Raw genomic sequence first — 20394 nt, 5'->3', positions numbered from 1 at the left:
CAACAGAACAACGCCACCCCCTCTGCCTCCCTGCCTGCCCCTTTGATACAATGTGCATCCCTGAACAATAAGCTCCCAGCTATAATCTTCCAGCCATGATCCAGTGATGCCAGCAACATCATACCTGCCAATCTGCAACTGTGCTGCAAGTTCACTCCCTTATTCCGTATACCGTGCACATTCAGATACAGCACTTTCAGTCCTGTATTCACCCATTTCGATTTTGTCGCACAACGCTCAACCTTTTGATTCCTAAATTTGTCTGAGGTCTTACCAACATCTGATGTTGCAACATGGCCAGAATCAACTCCTGCCGAAGAAAGGACCTAAAATTGTTGCAACATCTTACCAACAGCTGTCTCCTCAATATCTCCGCCAACTGTTCCGGTACTCTTGAGAGGGAGTGTGCTTTATGATTAACTCATTATGGTGCACAGTCGTGGCGGCTCTACCTCAGTCCTATTCACTAGACATGGAACATCTTGCAGTCAAACGTTCCTTTTATGTGCCGAGGGCGCTTTCCCGCCATCATCCTGGCAGTGGTGTACATTCCGCCTCAAGCCAACATCAGGCGTGCACCAGAGGAGCTGAGCGCCGTAATCAGCAGGCACACCGTGAACAGGGTCTATCTACTTCAGAGTGAAAAGCGAAGACATCGGAAAGGGCTCAGAGTGCAGCAGAGGAAGGGGAATCCTCCGAAAATGGAGTGATCATTTACTTGGATGGTTTGGGAATATAGTGCAGGGGCAGGAATTAATTGGGACTGAAATGACTGGATATTAGGATGAGTTGGAAATGAATGGAGAGATGGGGATTCACTGGGAATGGAGAAAAGACATTGGGATGGGTTAGGCAACGCACACAAAATACTGGAGGAGCTCAGCATCTTGGAAGGATCTCTGCCAGAAACGTTGACTGCACTCTTTTCCATAGATGCTGCCTGGCCTGCTGAGTTCCTCCAGCATTTTGTTCGGATTTCCAGCATCTGCAGATTTTTTCTCGTTTGAGAGGGATTCGGAATGGGTTGAAAGTACACTGGAACTGGATTCGGAATAGAGGAACAGGGATTCATTAGGAATGAAGGGAGAGGGATTCCGCTGCGAATGGTGCAGGACATTAGGATGGTTCAAGAATAAAGGCACTTTTAAAGACGTGACCTCAGCTGCGGTGTTATCCGAAGCAGGACTGTGAGAATGCATTGAAATGATGCGATGGCGCGCGTTAGGACCCGGCGGTTGCCAGCACGGCTGTGTCTGCACTCTGCAGCGGTGCTTTGCCGACCAGGGTGTGAGGGGCAGGAGGCTGAGAGGCAGCGTCCAGCCCACGATGCGAAGGGTGCGGGTGAACGCCGCCGCCCTGCTCACCGTTGCCTGGATCCTCGGTTTGTTCTACTATCTGTGGCAAGGGGGCAAGCCCCGTCCAGCGGTGCACGGCCCCGGGGAGCCCTTGCATCAGCGGCAGCCCCAGCACCCCGGGCAGGTCGCCGGCGGCTGGCAGGCGGTGAGTGGATCGGCAGCGGGGTGCTTTCGGGGCGGGAGCGTCAACCATCCCAGTGGTTCCTTTTTTCCTCCACCACTCTCCCTCCATTCACTCTATCTCCCCACCAACAGCCCCCTCTCTCCCCCAACACCCCCTCTCTCTCCATCAACACCCCTCTCTCTCCACCAACACCCCCTCTCTCTCCAGTATCCCCTTTCTCTCCCCACCGCCCGTTTCTCTCCCTACCAACACCGCTCTCTCTTCCCACCGTCTCCGCGCCTTCCCCACAAACACCCCCTCTCTCCTCACTGTCCCCTTTCCATCTGTCCCTCCCTGTCCCCTTCTGTTCTGTTCTCACAATGAGGCCCACTCGTTCTCTCCGTTACTTTCCTCCTGACTCTGTTAACGTCTAATCCTCTCTTTCACCTCCCCACGATGCGCTCTCTGTATCTCCATTGTCCTCTGTTCCATTACCTCCCCACCATCCATTATCTCTCTCTACCGCCGATCCATTATCTCTCTAACCCCCACCAATTCTCTCTGTAACCCCCCCACCAATTCTCTCTGTAACCCCCCCACCCATTCTCTCTCTAACCCCCACCCATTCTCTCTCTAACCCCCCACCCATTCTCTCTCTAACCCCACCCATTATGTCCCTAACCCCCCACCCATTCTCTCTCTAACCCCCCACCCATTCTCTCTCTACCCGCACCCATTATTTATTATCCCTCTCCCCTCGTCTCTACCCGTTATCTATCATCCCTCTCTTCACTGACTACCACATCTTTTGTTTTTCGTCTCATTCATCTTTTTTAATGCTCTTATTTTTAAGCTTTGCCGATTTTTAGTTCGTTGTCTCTGGCGGCGTAATGCGGCTGTGGCGATTGTGCTTCATGCGTGTTGGATGGGGCCGGGACGGGGATGGGAGGGAGGGCGAGGGTCGTGAGAGGGAGATCCGCGAGCTTGGCGATCATTCTGAAGCACAGAAGGCGACACATCTAATATGTTGCAAATCGCGTATGCTGTGCATAATGCAAACGGTTACCACTGCACTTGCTACGGACACAAATCCCGTCGCAATTCAGGACACAGATTCTGCAAATATCTGGAAATCTTGATCAACAAATGTGGAGGAACTCAGCATCCATGGAAGCCCGTTGAAGGGTCTCGGCCCGAAGCGTCGACTGTTTATTACCTGCTGTGGACGCTGTCGGACTTGCTGAGTTGCCCCGGCAGCATATTTTACCATTTGAATTTAACGGCGGTGTGTTGTTGAAACCAGTTCCAACGCAGCGTGTGCAGCCGGTGCGCACAGAGCGGGTTTGGAGGTCTGTACGGGTTTGGAGGTCTGTACGGGTTTGGAGGTCTGTACGGGTTTGGAGGTGTGTACGGGTTTTGTGGTCTGTACGGGTTTGGAGGTGTGTACTGGTTTGGAGGTGTGTACTGGTTTGGAGGTGTGTACGGGTTTGGAGGTCTGTACGGGTTTGGAGGTCTGTACGGGTTTGGAGGTCTGTACGGGTTTGGAGGTGTGTACGGGTTTGGAGGTGTGTACGGGTTTTGTGCTCTGTACGGGTTTTGTGCTCTGTACGGGTTTTGTGCTCTGTACGGGTTTGGAGGTCTGTACGGGTTTGGAGGTCTGTACGGGTTTGGAGGTCTGTACGGGTTTGGAGGTGTGTACGGGTTTTGTGGTCTGTACGGGTTTGGAGGTGTGTACTGGTTTGGAGGTGTGTACTGGTTTGGAGGTGTGTACGGGTTTGGAGGTCTGTACGGGTTTGGAGGTCTGTACGGGTTTGGAGGTCTGTACGGGTTTGGAGGTCTGTACGGGTTTTGTGCTCTGTACGGGTTTGGAGGTGTGTACGGGTTTGGAGGTGTGTACGGGTTTTGTGCTCTGTACGGGTTTTGTGCTCTGTACGGGTTTGGAGGTCTGTACGGGTTTGGAGGTCTGTACGGGTTTGGAGGTCTGTACGGGTTTGGAGGTCTGTACGGGTTTTGTGCTCTGTACGGGTTTGGAGGTCTGTACGGGTTTTGTGCTCTGTACGGGTTTGGAGGTCTGTACGGGTTTTGTGGTCTGTACGGGTTTGGAGGTGTGTACGGGTTTTGTGGTCTGTACGGGTTTGGAGGTGTGTACGGGTTTGGAGGTCTGTACGGGTTTGGAGGTGTGTACGGGTTTGGAGGTGTGTACTGGTTTGGAGGTGTGTACGGGTTTGGAGGTGTGTACGGGTTTGGAGGTGTGTACTGGTTTGGAGGTGTGTACTGGTTTGGAGGTGTGTACGGGTTTGGAGGTGTGTACGGGTTTGGAGGTGTGTACTGGTTTGGAGGTGTGTACTGGTTTGGAGGTGTGTACGGGTTTTGTGGTCTGTACGGGTTTGGAGGTGTGTACTGGTTTGGAGGTGTGTACGGGTTTTGTGGTCTGTACGGGTTTGGAGGTGTGTACTGGTTTGGAGGTGTGTACTGGTTTGGAGGTGTGTACGGGTTTGGAGGTGTGTACGGGTTTGGAGGTGTGTACTGGTTTGGAGGTGTGTACGGGTTTGGAGGTGTGTACTGGTTTGGAGGTGTGTACTGGTTTGGAGGTGTGTACTAGTTTGGAGGTGTGTACGGGTTTTGTGGTCTGTACGGGTTTGGAGGTGTGTACTGGTTTGGAGGTGTGTACTGGTTTGGAGGTGTGTACGGGTTTGGAGGTCTGTACGGGTTTTGTGCTCTGTACGGATTTGGAGGTCTGTACGGGTTTGGAGGTCTGTACGGGTTTTGTGCTCTGTACGGGTTTGGAGGTCTGTACGGGTTTTGTGCTCTGTACGGGTTTTGTGGTCTGTACGGGTTTTGTGGTCTGTACGGGTTTTGTGGTCTGTACGGGTTTGGAGGTGTGTACGGGTTTGGAGGTCTGTACGGGTTTTGTGCTCTGTACGGGTTTTGTGCTCTGTACGGGTTTGGAGGTCTGTACGGGTTTGGAGGTCTGTACGGGTTTTGTGCTCTGTACGGGTTTTGTTGTCTGTACGGGTTTTGTGGTCTGTACGGGTTTTGTGCTCTGTACGGGTTTGGAGGTGTGTACGGGTTTGGAGGTGTGTACGGGTTTGGAGGTGTGTACGGGTTTGGAGGTGTGTACTGGTTTGGAGGTGTGTACTAGTTTGGAGGTGTGTACGGGTTTTGTGGTCTGTACGGGTTTGGAGGTGTGTACTGGTTTGGAGGTGTGTACTGGTTTGGAGGTGTGTACTGGTTTGGAGGTGTGTACGGGTTTGGAGGTCTGTATGGGTTTTGTGCTCTGTACGGATTTGGAGGTCTGTACGGGTTTGGAGGTCTGTACGGGTTTTGTGCTCTGTACGGGTTTGGAGGTCTGTACGGGTTTTGTGCTCTGTACGGGTTTTGTGGTCTGTACGGGTTTTGTGGTCTGTACGGGTTTTGTGGTCTGTACGGGTTTGGAGGTCTGTACGGGTTTGGAGGTCTGTACGGGTTTTGTGCTCTGTACGGGTTTTGTGCTCTGTACGGGTTTGGAGGTCTGTACGGGTTTGGAGGTCTGTACGGGTTTTGTGCTCTGTACGGGTTTTGTGGTCTGTACGGGTTTTGTGCTCTGTACGGGTTTTGTGGTCTGTACGGGTTTGGAGGTCTGTACGGGTTTGGAGGTCTGTACGGGTTTTGTGGTCTGTACGGGTTTTGTGGTCTGTACGGGTTTGGAGGTCTGTACGGGTTTTGTGCTTTGTACGGGTTTTGTGGTCTGTACGGGTTTGGAGGTCTGTACGCGTTTGGAGGTTGGCCGTGTGCTGTGGACAAATGTCCAGACAATCACCGCGAAGAGCGCTCTGGATGTAGAATCTCTAAACTTTTGTGCCTCGTCTGTGCTTTTTCTAAAGTGATGAGGCGACAAAAGCTGAACTGAAGGGTGTTTACTCACAGATGTCTTACCGAGCAGAAAATTACCATCACATTCAGTTGGCTGAGAAATGGGTTTGATATAAAGACAGGTTACTAAAAGTGGGCAGAGGCGGGCCCCTGAGTTAGGGGAGCGAATTTCGGTGTAGAGGACCCAGCTCGCTGATGCAAATGATAGGCAAGGGCGAGAAAAGCATACATACTGCCTCAAGGTATCGATGTGATAATCTGTCTGGATGGCGTGTGCAACTGTCTTTTTACACCATAACTTGGTAAATGGGACAATAGTAAACCGATTCCTCAATTTAGAGCATTTTGACCCTTTGACCCACCAATGATGCGGATTAATGCTGCACATGGGCCTAACTCCTGACTCCTCATGTGCCTCACACTAGGAAGAGGCCAGAGGCCAGAGGCGGAGGAAGGGTGAAATCTCAGTTATAAGGCCCGCTAGTCTGTACAGGGATCAGGTGAAAGCTGGGGAATAGCAAGAATCCAGAAAGTCTGAGTAAGTCTCCACAAAATAATATATTCAAGGAATGTCCAAGAACAGCGGCTCCCAACCTTCTTCATGCTGTGGACTGCCACCCGCGAGCAGGGGTCCGTGAATCGCTGATCTAGAGCTATAGAGACCACATGGAAACAGGCCACACCAACCAAGATACCACATTGGTTTTTAATGGCACAGGTACAGTGGAAAACTTTGATTTGCATTTCACCTAATCAGATCACATTACCTATGATATGTAATCGGATCACATGGAGCTGGTAGCTGGGGAGAGTGATATAGTTACAGTAAAATTGCAGTCCAGGCAGCCAGAAGATGCAAGGCCAGTGTGAGGTAGAGTCAAGAGAACATCTTATTGTACAAGGGATCAATAAATAGTCTTCAAGATGACTAGAAAATAAAAGTGATATGAACCGTTGAAGCTGTTAGGACCACATTTGGAATATCTTGAGCAATCTTGGCCTCTGTAACTAGGGAAGGATGTGCTGGCCCTGGACTGGGTCCAAAGGTTCACAAGAATGATCCCTGGAACGAAAGGCTTAACAGCAGGATGTTTTATGTCTCCACACTTATATTTGATGGAGTTCAGAAGGGTGTGTGTGTGTGTGTGTGTGTGTGCGCGCGCGGATTGAAACCTTTTGGATACTGGAAGGGCAACACACACAAAATGCTGGAGGAACTCAGCAGGAGGTTAGGCAGCATCAATGGAGAGGAATAAAGCATTTTGTGTTGAGACCCTTCATGAGGATACTGAAAAGTCAGGATAAAATGCACATAGAGAGAATGTTTCCATTAGTAGGAGAGTCTAGATTCTGAGGTGGTGTCCATTTAAAACTGAGATGAGGAGGAATTTCTTTAGCCAGAGGGTTGTGAATCTGGTGATGTTGGGGGTGGGGGATGTTGCATAGATACAAAGTCACTAGTGTATTTATGGCAGAGGTTGATACATTCTTCATAGGTGAAGGGTTAAGGGTTATCGGGAGCAGGCAAGAGAATGGGGTTGAAAACAAATCAGGCATGATTGGACAGTGAGCAGACTCAATTTATCAAATGGCCTAATTCTGTTTCTGTGTCTTACGGCCTTATAATAGCAGGGTAGAAGCTCCCTTAGGCTTAGTATATGTGCTTTAATATGTCCTGCCCAATGGGGGTGCGATAAGGGGGGATGTCCTTTTGCCTGTGTTTGACCCCTATCCCTCTAAATCCTTCCTATCCATGTTCCTGTCAAATCAAAGTGTCTTTTAAATGTTGTATTGGATTGGCATAACAACTTCCTCTGGCAGCTGGTTCCATATCCTGACCACACTCTGTGAAGAGGTAGACCCTGAGGTCCCTTTACAATCAGCAATCAGTGAATGATCATGCAGCATTTCATTAACTGTCAGGGCAGAGTCAGAAGCAAGTTTAATGTCACTGGTTGGGAAATTTGTTGTTTTGTGCCAGCAGTACATTGCAATACATAAATATTAAAAAAAAATATAACTTTCAGTCAGAAATAGATGGTGGTTGTCTATTATGCCCCATGATGACAGGAAACCTGTGTGGGAGAATTTTTAAAGTGGAAAAGCCATTGCATTAGGGTAGTTCCACTCTCTTGACCTCAGAAATCCAAGTCCAGGTTATAACTGGATCTTCCTTGGTTACAGTGGGTGACCATGGCCACGTCTGTGCCTTGTCCTGCCCCCTGTTTGACACAGAGCATTGAGCTGCCTCCTGTCCATTGAGATCTCTTCCGCCCCTCCACTGGAGCTGATTTCACTTTCTAGGACAGGCATGTCCCTATCTCACCAGGACACGAGACCTCTGGCTATCCTCACCTGGTCAGTCACAACTTGGAGGTCAGGTGAGAGATGAGTGTCTGTTGGGGACCAAAGATGAGTGAGCTGCCTTGGAACAGACATGACAGACCCTTCACCAGAGGTGCAACCCCTCTCTCAACACCCCATACACCCCAACAAAAGAAAAAGTGAGCACCGGACACAGTAAATGACCCCATCAGACCCACAGGTGAAGTGTCGCCTCACCTGGAAGGACTGTTTAGGGCCCTGAATGATTGTGAGGGAGGAGGTGTCGGGGCAGGTGTAGCACTTGTTACACTCGCAAGGGTAAGTGCCGGGAGGGAGATCAGTGGGGAGTGACGAATGGACAAAGGAGTTGTGTCGGGAACGATCCCTGTGAAAAGCAGAAAGTGGCGGGTGGGTGTGAACAAGTGAGGTGACATTTAACATGTGAGCCTGTTGCGCTGATTGCTCCTGGTGACCTCCGGTATATCGGTGAGACCCGACGTAGACTGGGAGACTGCTTCACTGAGCACTGTCTCTGTCCACCAGAAAAAGTGGGATCTCCCAGTGGCTGCCCATTTTAATTCCACTTCCCATTCCCATTCCGATATGTCAATTCATGGTCTCCTCCACCGTCACGATGAGGCCACACTCAGGTTGGAGGAACGACATCTTATATTCCGTCTGAGAAGCCTCCATCCTGATGGCATGAATATTGATTTCTCGAACTTCTGGTAATGCCCCACCTCCCCTTCACGATTCCCCATCTCCTTTTCCCTCTCTCACCTTATCCCCTTCCCATCACCTCCCTCTGACGCTCCTCCCACCTTTTCATTCTTCCACGGTCTTCTGTCCTCTCCTATCAGACTCCCCCTTCTCCAGCCCTGTATCTCTTTCACCAATCAACTTCCCAGCTCCTTACTTCAACCTCCCAGTTTCACCTATCACCTTGTGTTTCTCCCTCCCCTCCCCACACTTTCTTACTCTGACTTCTCATCTTTTTTTCTCCAGTCTTGATGAAGGGTCCCCTCCCCACACTTTCTTACTCTGACTTCTCATCTTTTTTTCTCCAGTCTTGATGAAGGGTCTCGGCCTGAAATGTCAACTGTTTTTTCCATAGATGCTGCCTGGCCTGCTGAGTTCCTCCAGCATTTTGTGTGTGTTGCTTGGATTTCCATCGTCTGCAGATTCTCTCTATTTAGTGAGGTAATATTCATGGGTTCATTGTCTATTCAGAAATTGGATCACGGAGGGGAAGAAACTGTCCTTGAAATGTTGAGTGTGTGTCTTAAAGCTGTTGTACCACTTGCTGATGGTAGCAATGAGAAGAGGGCATGTTCTGCATGAGGTGCTAGGAAAGTTTTGGCAACAGTGGTTGAGAATAGTTTCACTTCGTCTTGTGCGCTGGAACATTTAATGCAATGATTTATACAGTACCTGAGGCGCTCATGTCTAATATCAACCTTGTGTCAGAAAGAGGAATTTCTCACACAATTAAGGCTAAGTTGCACAATGCCCTGCTTCTGCAAAGACAGAGAGTGAAAAGATACTCAGCGTACCTTTCCCTGTTTGCTTAGAGTTATACAGGATGGAAATAGTCCAGTCCTGTCCAAGATGCCTGTCCCATTCGCCAGTATTTCGCCTATATCCTCTAAACCTTTGCTATCCATGTACCTGTCCCAAAGTCTTTTAAATGCCCTGATGCAAGGTTTTGACTGAAACACTGACAATTCCTTTCAACCCCATAGATGCTGCTCAACCTGCTGAGTTCTCCAGCAAGTTGTTTGTTGATCCAGATGTTAGCATCTGCAGTCTGTTGTTATCGTACCCACCTCTGCTGCTTCCTTCAGAGCGTCACTCCAGATACACACTCTGTGTAAACAAGTTGCCTTTCAGCTCCATTTTAACTCTTTTCCCTCTAACCTGGTGTGGCACGGCAGTGTAGCAGTGGTCTATTGCTTTACAGTGCGAATGATCACCGGTTGGGGTTCAGTTCCCAATGCTGTCTGTAAGGAGTTTGTATCTTCTCCCTGTGACTGCGCAGGTTTCCTCTGGGTGCTCTGGTTTCCTCCCACATTCCAAAGACGTACAGGTAGGATTGGCCAGCTGTGGGCATGCTATGTTGGTGACAAAAGCACGACAACTCTTGCGGGCTGCCCAGTTGTAATGGATTTAATTGATTTGTTTATTGAACATTTAGTTTTTAGATACGCACAGGATAATTTCTTCTGGCCCTTGAACAGCCCCTGATTTAATCCTAGTCTAATCAAAGGACAATTTACAACAACCATCATACATGGCCTATCAGCAGCTATAACCAGAGCACCAATCATGAGTTAAATAGCAGGGAAGGTTGAAGCATGAAAGGGAGACACGGCCTAGCGGAGTGGACATCAACGGAGTGATCTGAGGCTTTGGCTCATTCGGGCTTTGGCAATAACAGGATGAGGTGAGGTAAGTTACCCGTGAGGAATAGAAACAGGAAGTATGTCTGTGAGGCTGGTGTTCTGTGCTGGGTGTCAGATGTGGGAAGTCCGGGAGACTCCCAGCCTCCCAGATGGCCACATCTGCACTAGGTGAGTCGAGCTGCAGCTCCTTAGGGACTGGGTGAGGGAACTGGAGATGCAGCTCGATGACCTTAGTCTGGTCAGGGAAAGTGAGAACGTGATAGAGGAGCTATAGGCAGGTAGTCACATCGGGGCCTCGGGGGACAGAGAGTGGGTAACAGGAGAGGGAAGGGCAAGAGTCAGATACTACAGGGTACCCCTGTGGCTGTCCCCTTAACAATAAGTACTCCTGTTTGAGTACTGTTGTGGGGGGGGGGGGACACAGCCTACCTGGGGAAGGTAACAGTGGCCGTGCCTCTAGCACAAAGTCTAGCCCTGTGGCTCAGAAGGGTAGGGAAAGGAAGAGGATGGCAGCAGTGATAGGGGACTCTATAGTTAGGGGATCAGACAGGCGATTCTATGGACACAGGAAAGAAACACGGATGGTAGTTTGCCTCCCAGGTGCCAGGGTGTGGATGTTTCTGATCGTGTCCCTGATACCCTGAAGTGGGAAGGTGAACAGCCAGAGGTCGTGGTACATATTGGTACCAACGACGTAGGTAGGAAAAGGGAGGAGGTCCTGAAAACAGACTATAGGGAGTTAGGAAGGAAGTTGAGAAGCAGGACCTCAAAGGTAGTAATCTCGGGATTGCTGCCTGTGCCACGTGACAGTGAGTATAGGAATAGAATGAGGTGGAGGATAAATGTGTGGCTGAGGGATTGGAGCAGGGGGCAGGGATTCAGATTTCTGGATCATTGGGACTTCTTTTGGGGCAGGCGTCACCTGTACAAAAAGGATGGGTTGCACTTGAATCCGAAGGGGACCAACGTCCTGACAGGGAGGTTTGCTAAGGCTATTGGGAAGAGTTTAAACTACAATTGCTGGGGGTGGGAACCGACCTGAAGAGATGGCTCACAAACAGAGAAAGCTTGTAGGCAGTGTGAGAGGGAGGATAGGCAGGTGATAGAGACGGAATGCACTCAGACTGATGGTTTGAGATGTGTCTATTTTAATGCAGAAAGCATAATGAACAAAGCAGATGAGCTTAGAACATGGATCAGTACTTGGAGCTATGATGTTGTGGCCATTACAGAGACTTGGATGGCTCAGGGGCAGGAATGGTTACTTAGAGTGCCAGGCTTTAGATGTTTCAGAAAGGACAGGGAGGGAGGCAAGAGAGGTGGGGCATGGCACTGCTGATCAGAGATGGTGTCACAGCTGCAGAAAAGGAGGAAGACATGGAGGGATTGTCTACTGAGTCTCTGTGGGTGGAAGTTAGAAATAAGAAGGGGTCAATAACTCTACTGGGTGTTTTTTATGCATCACCTAATAGTAACAGAGACTCAAGGAGCAGACAGGGAGACAGATTCTAGAAGGGTGTAATAATAACAGGGTTGTCATGGTGGGAGATTTTAATTTCCCAAATATTGATTGGCATTTCCCTAGAGCAAGGGATTTAGATGGGGTAAAGTTTGTTAGGTGTGTTCAGGAAGGTTTCCTGACACAATATATAGATGAGCCTGCAAGAGGAGAGTCTGTACTTGATCTGGTATTGGGAAATGAACCTGGGTGGGTGTCAGATCTCACAGTGGGAGAGCATTTTGGAGATAGTGATCACAATTCTATCTCCTTTACTATTACATTGGCGAGGGATAGGAACAGACAAGTTAGGAAAGCATTTAATTGAAGTAAGGGGAAATATGAAGCTATCAGTCAGGAACTTGGAAGCATAAATTGGGAACGGATATTCTCAGGGAAACGTACGGCAGAAATGTGGCAAATGTTCAGGGGATATTTGCATGGTGTTCTGCATAGGTATGTTCCAATGAGACATAGAAAGGATGGTAGGGTACAGGAACTGTGGTGTACAAAGGCTGTTGTAAATCTAGTCAAGAAGAAAAGAAAAGCTTACGAAAGGTTCAAAAAACTAGGTAGTGATAGAGATCTAGGAAAGTATAAGGCTAGCAAGAAGGAGTTTAAGAATAAAATTAGGAGAGCCAGAAGGGGCCATGAGAAGGCCTTGGCGGACAGGATTAAGGAAAACCCCAAGGCATTTTACAATTATGTGAAGACCAAGAGGATAAGATGTGAGAGAATAGGACCAATCAAGTGTGACAGTGGACAGTGACAGTGTATGGAACCTGAGGAGGTAGCAGACGTACTTACTGAATACTTTGCTTCATTATTCACTACGGAAAAGAATCTTGGCGATTGTAGGGATGACTTGCAGCGGACTGAAAAGCTTGAGCATGTAGATATTAAGAAAGAGGATGTACTGGAGCTTTTGGAAAGCATCAAGTTGGATAAGTTGCCGGGACCAGATGAGATGTACCACAGGCTGCTGTGGGAGGCAAGGGAAAAGATTGCTGAGCCTCTGGCAATGATCTTTGCATCAATGGGGACGGGAGAGGTTCCAGAGGATTAGAAGGTTGCCGATGTTGTTCCCTTATTCCAGAAAGGAAGTAGAGATAGCCCAGGAAATTATAGACCAGTGAGTCTTACTTCAGTGGTTGGTAAGTTGATTGAAAAGATCCTGAGAGGCAGGATTTATGATATTTGGAGAGGCATAATATGATTAGAAATAGTCAGCATGGCTTTGCTAAAGGCAGGTCGTGCCTTACGAGCCTGATTGAGTTTTTTGAGGATGTGACTAAACACACTGATGAAGGAAGAACAGTAGATGTAGTGTATATGGATTTTAGCAAGGTATTTGATAAGGTACCCCATGTAAGGCTTATTGAGAAAGTAAGGAGGCATGGGATCCAAGGGGACATTGCTTTGTGGATCCAGAACTGGCTTGCCCACAGAAGGCAAAGAGTGGTTGTAGACGAGTCATATTCTGCGTGGAGGTTGGTGACCAGTGGTGTGTCTCAGGGATCTGTTCTGGGACCCCTACTTTTTGTGATTTTTATAAATGACCTGGATGAGGAAGTAGAGGGATGGGTTAGTAAATTTTCTGATGACACAAAGGTTGGGGGTGTTGTGGAAAGTGGGGAGGGCTGTCAGAGGTTACAATGGGACATTGATGGGATGCAAAACTGGGCTGAGAAGTGGCTGATGGAGTTTAACCCAGATAAGTGTGAGGTGGTTCATTTTGGTAGGTCAAGTATGATGGCAGAATATAGTATTAATGGTAAGGCTCTTGGCAGTGCGGAGGATCAGAGGGATCTTGGGGTCCGAGTCCATAGGACACTCAAAGCTGCTGCGCAGGTTGACTCTGTGGTTACGGTGTGTTGGCATTGGCCTTCAGCAACCATGGAATTGAGTTCAAGAGCCAAGAGGTAATGTTAAAGCTATGTAGGACCCTGGTCAGACCCTACTTGGAGTACTGTGCTCAGTTCTGGTCACCTCACTACAGGAAGGATGTGGAAACTATAGAAAGGGTGCAGAGGAGATTTCCAAGGATGTTGCCTGGATTGGGGGAGCATGCCTTATGAGAATAGGTTGAGTGAACCTGGCCTTTTCTCCTTGGAGCGATGGAGGATGAAAGGTGACCTGATAGAGGTGTACAAGATAATGAGAGGCATTGATCGTGTGGATAGTCAGAGGCTTTTTCCCAGGGCTGAACTGGCTATCATGAGAGGGCACAGTTTTAAGGTGCTTGGAAGTAGGTACAGAGGAGATGTCAGGGCTAAGTTGTTTCACGCAGAGAATGGTGAGTGCGTGGAATGGGCTGCTGGCGATGGTGGTGGAGATGGGTACGATAGGGTCTTTTAAGAGACTCCTGGATTAGAAAAATAGAGGGTTATGGGTAACTCTAGGTAATCTTTAAGGTAAGGATTGTGGGCCGAAGGGCCTGTACTGTGCTGTTGGTTTTCTATGTTTCTATGTAACCAATTACCTAATGAACTAATACGTCTTTGGTCTGTGGGAGAAAACCAGAACACCCGGAGAAAACCCATGCATTCCACTGGGAGGAGGTCGGAATTGAACTCTGACACCCGAGCTGTAATAGCGTTGTGCTAACTCCTATGCTACTATTGTGCCTATTATTTGACACAAACTACGCATTTCACCATATGTTTCAATGTATATGTGGCAGATAAGGTTAATATTAAAATATTAAGCATATGCCCTCCAGGTTTGGATTTTGTTTCCCTGGGGGAGAAGTGTTCTGCCTATGTATACCCCCCTTAACTTATACAGGTCTATAAGATAAACCCCCGGGTCTCCTGCTCTCTGGGGAATTTTTATGGGCAAGTGGTATCGCAACTTGAGATACATACTTTCAAAAGTAATGGCTGAGTTCTCCATTCCACCATCAGCTTCAGAAAAAAGACTATCTCTCTGTTTGGCTCTGTATTGAAATGCATAAAGGTTGTAGTTTAGCAGGAAAGTATTGCAGATACTGGAGAGGGCTGGAGATACTCAGTAGGTCAGGCAACATCTGTGGAGAGAGTGAAACAGAGAGAATATTTTTATTTCTTGGTTCCATCATCAGAGTCCTGAGGAATGGGAATTGAGGTGGAATACATCAAACAACAGGAATTCTGCAGATGCTGGGAATTCAAGCAACACACATCAAAGTTGCTGGTGAACTCAGCAGGCCAGGCAGCATCTCTAGGAAGAGGTACAGTCGACGTTTCAGGCCGAGACCCTTCGTCATACATCCCTGGTTTACTCTGTCCACAGATACCACCTGATTGGCAAAGCATTTTGTTTTTCTTTGTGAATCTCTTAGATATAGACCAAATCTAATGTAAATGTTTAGACAAATACTGTTGTAGTTCTCTGACTGAAAGAGTGATCGACTGAAGAGACTGCAGATGCTGGAATTTGGAGCAATACAAGAAGTGCTGGAGAAACTCGGGCCAGGAGCATTTCTGGAAAGAGATAAACAGTTGATATTTTGGGTTGAGATCCTTATTCTGGAATGCATTTAAACCTCGATCCAAGATGCTGACTGTCCATTTCCCTCCATAAATGCAGCTGAGTTCTTCCAGTGCTTTGCGTGTTGCTAAGTGATTAGTGATGATTGTTTATGAAATTTAAACTACAAGTTTAAAATTGCATATATTCAGGTTTAATTATTTTTTTAAAGTTACTCATCATCATTTTCTTGTATTGCAATGTAATCTTTCAGATCTACTCTTTATCTCTGTTTCCATTCTTGATTTGAGGTTGGATTAGCAAGGCAGGTGCAAAGACATAAAATTACCACAAATTACAAAAGAAAGGAGTAACAAGGTAATATTAATGGACTTGTGGACTATTCTGAAATCTGATGGTGAGGGAAAGAAGGTGCTTTGATGTGGATTCATTGATATGGGCTCCTCCTCCCAAATGGTAGCATGTCCTGGGTGGTATTGTACAGGATGTCCACGATAGCAGGCTGTGATAAACAGAGGCTAATAACAGTCTAACAGGAGGGGTCATCACTTCCCTGGCTATAGGTTGATTCATTATAGAGCCTAATGGCCGAGGGTAAGAATGACCTCATATAATGCTCTTTGGAGAAGGGCAGTTATCTTAGTCGATTACTAAAAGTGCTCCTCTGTTTAGCCAAGGTGGCATGCAGACGGTGAGAAACATTGTCCAGAATTGCCAGGATTTTCTGTAGGGTCCTTTGTTCTACCACAGCCTCCAGTGTGTCCAGTTTGACTCCTATAACAGAGCCAGCCTTTCTAATCAGTTCATTGAGCCTGTTGGCATCACCCATATTGATGCCATTGCCCCAGCACACCACAACATAGAAGATTGTACTGGTGACAACAGACTGGTAGAACATGTGAAGGAGAGGCCTGCATACTCCTAAGGACCTCAGTCTCCTCAGGAAGTGGAGGCGACTCTGGCCCTTCTCGTACACAGCCTGTGTTGTTGCTCCATAAGTCTGTCATCCAGCTGCACCTCCAAGTACTTGTAGGTCCTCTCACCACATCCACGTCCTCACCATCAGGGACAAGTAAATCTCGTAGAGCAGCAAGATGGAAACCAGCCTGTTTCTCACCTCTGTTTGTATCTTGTATGGTCTTTATCCCAAAGACCTTCAAAGTTCAACGTAAAATTATTATCAAAGTACAGATATGTCACCATGTATAACCCTGAGATTCATTTTCTTGTGGGCATACTCAATAAATCCATAATAGAATAATAACCATAATAGAATCAATGAAAGATCGCACCAATCTTGGGCGTTCAGCCAGTATGGAAAAGACAACAACTGTGCAAGCACAAAAATAAATAAATAAATAAGCAATAAATATCGAGAACATGAGATGGAAGAGTCCTTGAAAGTTTGTACAGGTGTGGGAATATTTCAGTGATGGGGCAAGTGAAGTTGAATGAAGTTATCCCCACTGGTTCAGGAGCCTGATGGTTGAGGGGTAGTAACTGTTCCTGAACCTGGTGGAGCGAGTCCTGAGGCTCCTGTACCTTCTGCCTGTTAGCAGGAGTGAGAAGAGGTATTATAATTAGAGTATATCGAAGATGATTAGGCTTAGTGGCCAAACACTTAGCTAGAGAAGGAGAGGCAGGAAAGGTTTAGTGAGGGGATGTTTGAAACTGGTGGGGAAGACTAGAGAGGACGGGCACGAAAGTATAGAGGAGTGGCTTGTGGGTTTGCATGATGCTGGAGTAGTGTGAATAGACAATAGGTGCAGAAGTAGACCATTCGGCCCTTCGAGCCTGCACCGCCATTCTGAGATCATGGCTCATCATCTACTATCAATACCCGGTTCCTGCCTTGTCCCCATAACCTTTGATTCCCCTATCCATAAGATACCTATCTAGCTCCTTCTTGAAAGCATCCAGAGAATTGGCCTCCACTGCCTTCTGAGGCAGCGCGTTCCACACCTCCACAACTCCCTGGGAGAAGAAGTTCCTCCTCAACTCTGTCCTAAATGACCTACCCCTTATTCTTAAACCACGCCCTCTGGTACTGGACTCTCCCAGCGTCTGGAACATATTTCCTGCCTCTATCTTGTCCAATCCCTTAATAATCTTATATGTCTCAATCAGATCCCCCCTCAATCTACTTAATTCCAGCGTGTACAAGCCCAGTCTCTCTAACCTCTCTGCATAAGACAGTCCGGACATCCCAGGAATTAACCTAGTGAACCTACACTGCACCTCCTCCACAGCCAGGATGTCCTTCCTTAACCCTGGAGACCAAAACTGCACACAATACTCCAGGTGTGGTCTCACCAGGGCCCTGTACAAATGCAAAAGGATTTCCTTGCTCTTGTACTCAATACCCTTTGTAATAAAGGCCAACATTCCATTAGCCTTCTTCACTGCCTGCTGCACTTGCTCATTCACCTTCAGAGACTGATGAACAAGTACTCCTAGATCTCTTTGTATTTCTCCCTTACCTAACTCCACACCGTTCAGATAATAATCTGCCTTCCTGTTCTTGCTCCCAAAGTGAATAACCTCACACTTATTCACATTAAACGCCATCTGCCAAGTTTCTGCCCACTCACCCAGCCTATCCAAGTCACCTTGAATTCTCCTAACATCCTCATCACAAGTCACACTGCCACCCAGCTTAGTATCATCAGCAAACTTGCTGATGTTATTCACAATGCCTTCCTCTAAATCATTGACGTAAATGGTAAACAACTGTGGTCCCAATACCGAGCCCTGTGGCACCCCACTAGTCACCACCTGCCATTCCGCGAAACACCCATTCACAGCTACCCTTTGCTTTCTATCTGCCAACCAGTTTTCTATCCATGTCAATATCCTCCCCCCAATGCCATGAGCTCTGATTTCACCACCAGTCTCCTATGTGGTACCTTATCGAATGCCTTCTGAAAGTCAAGGTACACCACATCCACTGGATCTCCCACATCTATCTTCCTGGTTACATTCTCGAAAAACTCCAATAGATTAGTCAAGCATGATTTGCCCTTGGTAAATCCATGCTGGCTCGGCCCAATCCTATCACTGCTATCAAGATATGCCGCTATTTCATCTTTAATAATGGACTTTAGCATCTTCCCCACTACTGATGTTAGGCTAACAGGGCAATAGTTCTCTGTTTTCTCCCTCCCTCCTTTCTTAAAAAGTGGGATAACGTTAGCCATTCGCCAATCCTCAGGAACTGATCCTGAATCTAAGGAACGCATAAGGAATCTAAGAATGCAGAGCTCTGAAACCTTCTATTTCTCACAGCTGCTGTTATGATTTAAGCTGCGCTCTGATGTATGAAGATTTGACCTGAGGTTATTTTCCCCGCTGTTACAGTTAATTTAGTGCCCCAGTATTGTTTTCTTCCTTGGAATCACTCGTTGCCTCTGCCTGTCCTCTGTGGCTATAATATGACATGATTGAGTACTGAGCCTATTGGCTAGATTGACCAGCTAAGGAATGAGGAGCTGGCTGCCTGCTTCATCAATTGGTTGAATCTTATTAATCTGGTAGTTTTCAATCATCTCCTGTCATGACATAATTCAGTCACTCTAACCATGGGATCCAGGCTCAAATGGCAGCAGCCTCCTGCAAGGCAGACAGCTAGCTTACCACTCAACCACCTGATAGTGGGATCAAATCCTACTCTTGGGTGTTTGAGAAGAAACACTCCCAGCCTGGCACTGTGTGAGTGCTGTGCCTCCACCATTTTTTTGAGAAGATAATAATCTAGAATCCCAAAATGAGCTGAACAGATTCCAAAAAAGATGTCCTGACCAATATTCACCCCAGTGACAAGACTTCAAAACAAGTGCTTCCTCTTAAGTACTTTGTAAGTTCCTGAGGGACAGTATGAATGTCAGTTTTCCTAATATCTTGAAACCTCAGCAATGTCTTCTGAAAATAGAATTGGTGCAGCTGCTGAGATATCATAGTTTCCAATGAGAAGGGCGCTTTGACCGAAGTCACCAAATTATTCTCATTGATGGGAACTTTGCAGTGATTGGAAACTTACTTGGAAGGAAAAAGACAGAAGAGATTCTGCAGATGTTGATAATCTTGAGCAACACACACAAGATGCTGGAGGACCTCAGCAGGTCAGGCAGCATCTGTGGAGGGAAATAAACAGTCGATGTTTTGAGTCAAAGAGTCTGAGCCTGTTTATTTTCCTCCACAGATGTGGAAGGAAGAAAACCTTTCTTTTTCTGCTGTGCCTTTGGACTTGAAGAAGATTTTGGGAAGGTTCTCAAGCCTGTAGCCAAAGAGGTTTACAGCCTGTTTCTTAGAAATAGGGGGATGGATATTATTCCCCAATAGAGTTGGTTCATGGTTTATCTGTATCTCATCCTGGCCAACTTGCAGTGACCCATTGAATCATATGAGTTTAGTCGAGGGACTATTGCAATATCATGTTTATTTTAACTGATCCATGGGAAAATCTATTTTACACCCTTTCTTGTAAATTTCTCTCATTGCTTTTGAATAGAGGAATCTAATTTTCATATAATAGCTGATAAGAATGTTTTTAATGGATTCTTACATCTTATTATTGAATGGAAGTTGCTTTCAACTTTGGAGCCCTTTCCAATCTCAGTCACTGGGTTATAATATCATTGCAGTCACAAATTAAATCTGCTTTTCCAGTCCTATAGGCTTTCGTGCTGCTTTTCATTTGTTCTTCTGACTCAGGAGACTGACCTCTGAGCTCAGCTCAAGATCTGAGTGAAACCTGGTTGTACATACTGGTGATGTGTTTCACGTTCAGGGTGATGCGTTTCACGTGCAGGGTGATGCGTTCTATGTGCTGGGTGATGCGTTCTACGTGCTGGGTGATGCGTTTCACGTGCTGGGTGATGCATTCCACGAACAGGTGATGCATTACACCTTCTGGTGATGTGTTCCACATGCAGGGTGATGCGTTCCACGTTGTGGTGATACATTCCACATGTAGGGTGTTGCGTTCCACGTTCTGGTGATGCATTCCACATGCTGAGTGTTGCGTTCTGCGTGCTGGGTGATGCATTCCACATTCTCCAATCATATCAAGGCAGCTGCTGGCAGAAAGGGAAAGCATTTCGATTTGCACACTGCCTATTTTCATCCTACAACATCACAAAGTGTCTCCTACCAATGGAATCTTTTCACATGTAGTCAATGTAAAAACAAAATAGAACAGGTAGGCAAACGATAAGCAGCAGAAAGCCTAACGGTGCAGTCAAATGATAAAACATAGAAAACTAGAAACATAGAAAATAGGTGCAGGAGTAGGCCATTCGGCCCTTCGAGCCTGCACCGCCATTCAGTATGATCATGGCTGATCATCCAACTCAGAACCCTGTACCTGCCTTCTCTCCATACCCCCTGATC

General features: G+C 47.2%; 1 protein-coding gene across 7 annotated transcripts in view; it reads left to right on the top strand.

Moving 5' to 3' along the window:
* The first annotated feature begins 659 nt into the window (after positions 1-659).
* The window catches only part of LOC134349510 (polypeptide N-acetylgalactosaminyltransferase 16-like), a 262565-nt gene continuing 242830 nt past the window's right edge, over positions 660-20394 (top strand). For 5 of the 7 annotated variants that reach the window (XM_063053987.1, XM_063053962.1, XM_063053996.1 and 2 more), the window contains exons 1-2: positions 660-1500; positions 8750-8835. In XM_063053987.1, coding sequence (XP_062910057.1) covers positions 1212-1500; positions 8750-8835 — 375 coding nt within the window. In that variant the 5' untranslated portion in view covers positions 660-1211. The remainder of the gene's footprint in view (positions 1501-8749; positions 8836-20394) is intronic. The other 2 variants (XM_063053979.1, XM_063054013.1) reach the window with 2 other exon arrangements.

This window comes from Mobula hypostoma, chromosome 1, assembly GCF_963921235.1.
Source record: "Mobula hypostoma chromosome 1, sMobHyp1.1, whole genome shotgun sequence".
In the NCBI taxonomy this organism is placed as follows: Eukaryota; Metazoa; Chordata; class Chondrichthyes; order Myliobatiformes; family Myliobatidae; genus Mobula; species Mobula hypostoma.
This window is presented reverse-complemented; position numbering and strand designations above follow the sequence as displayed.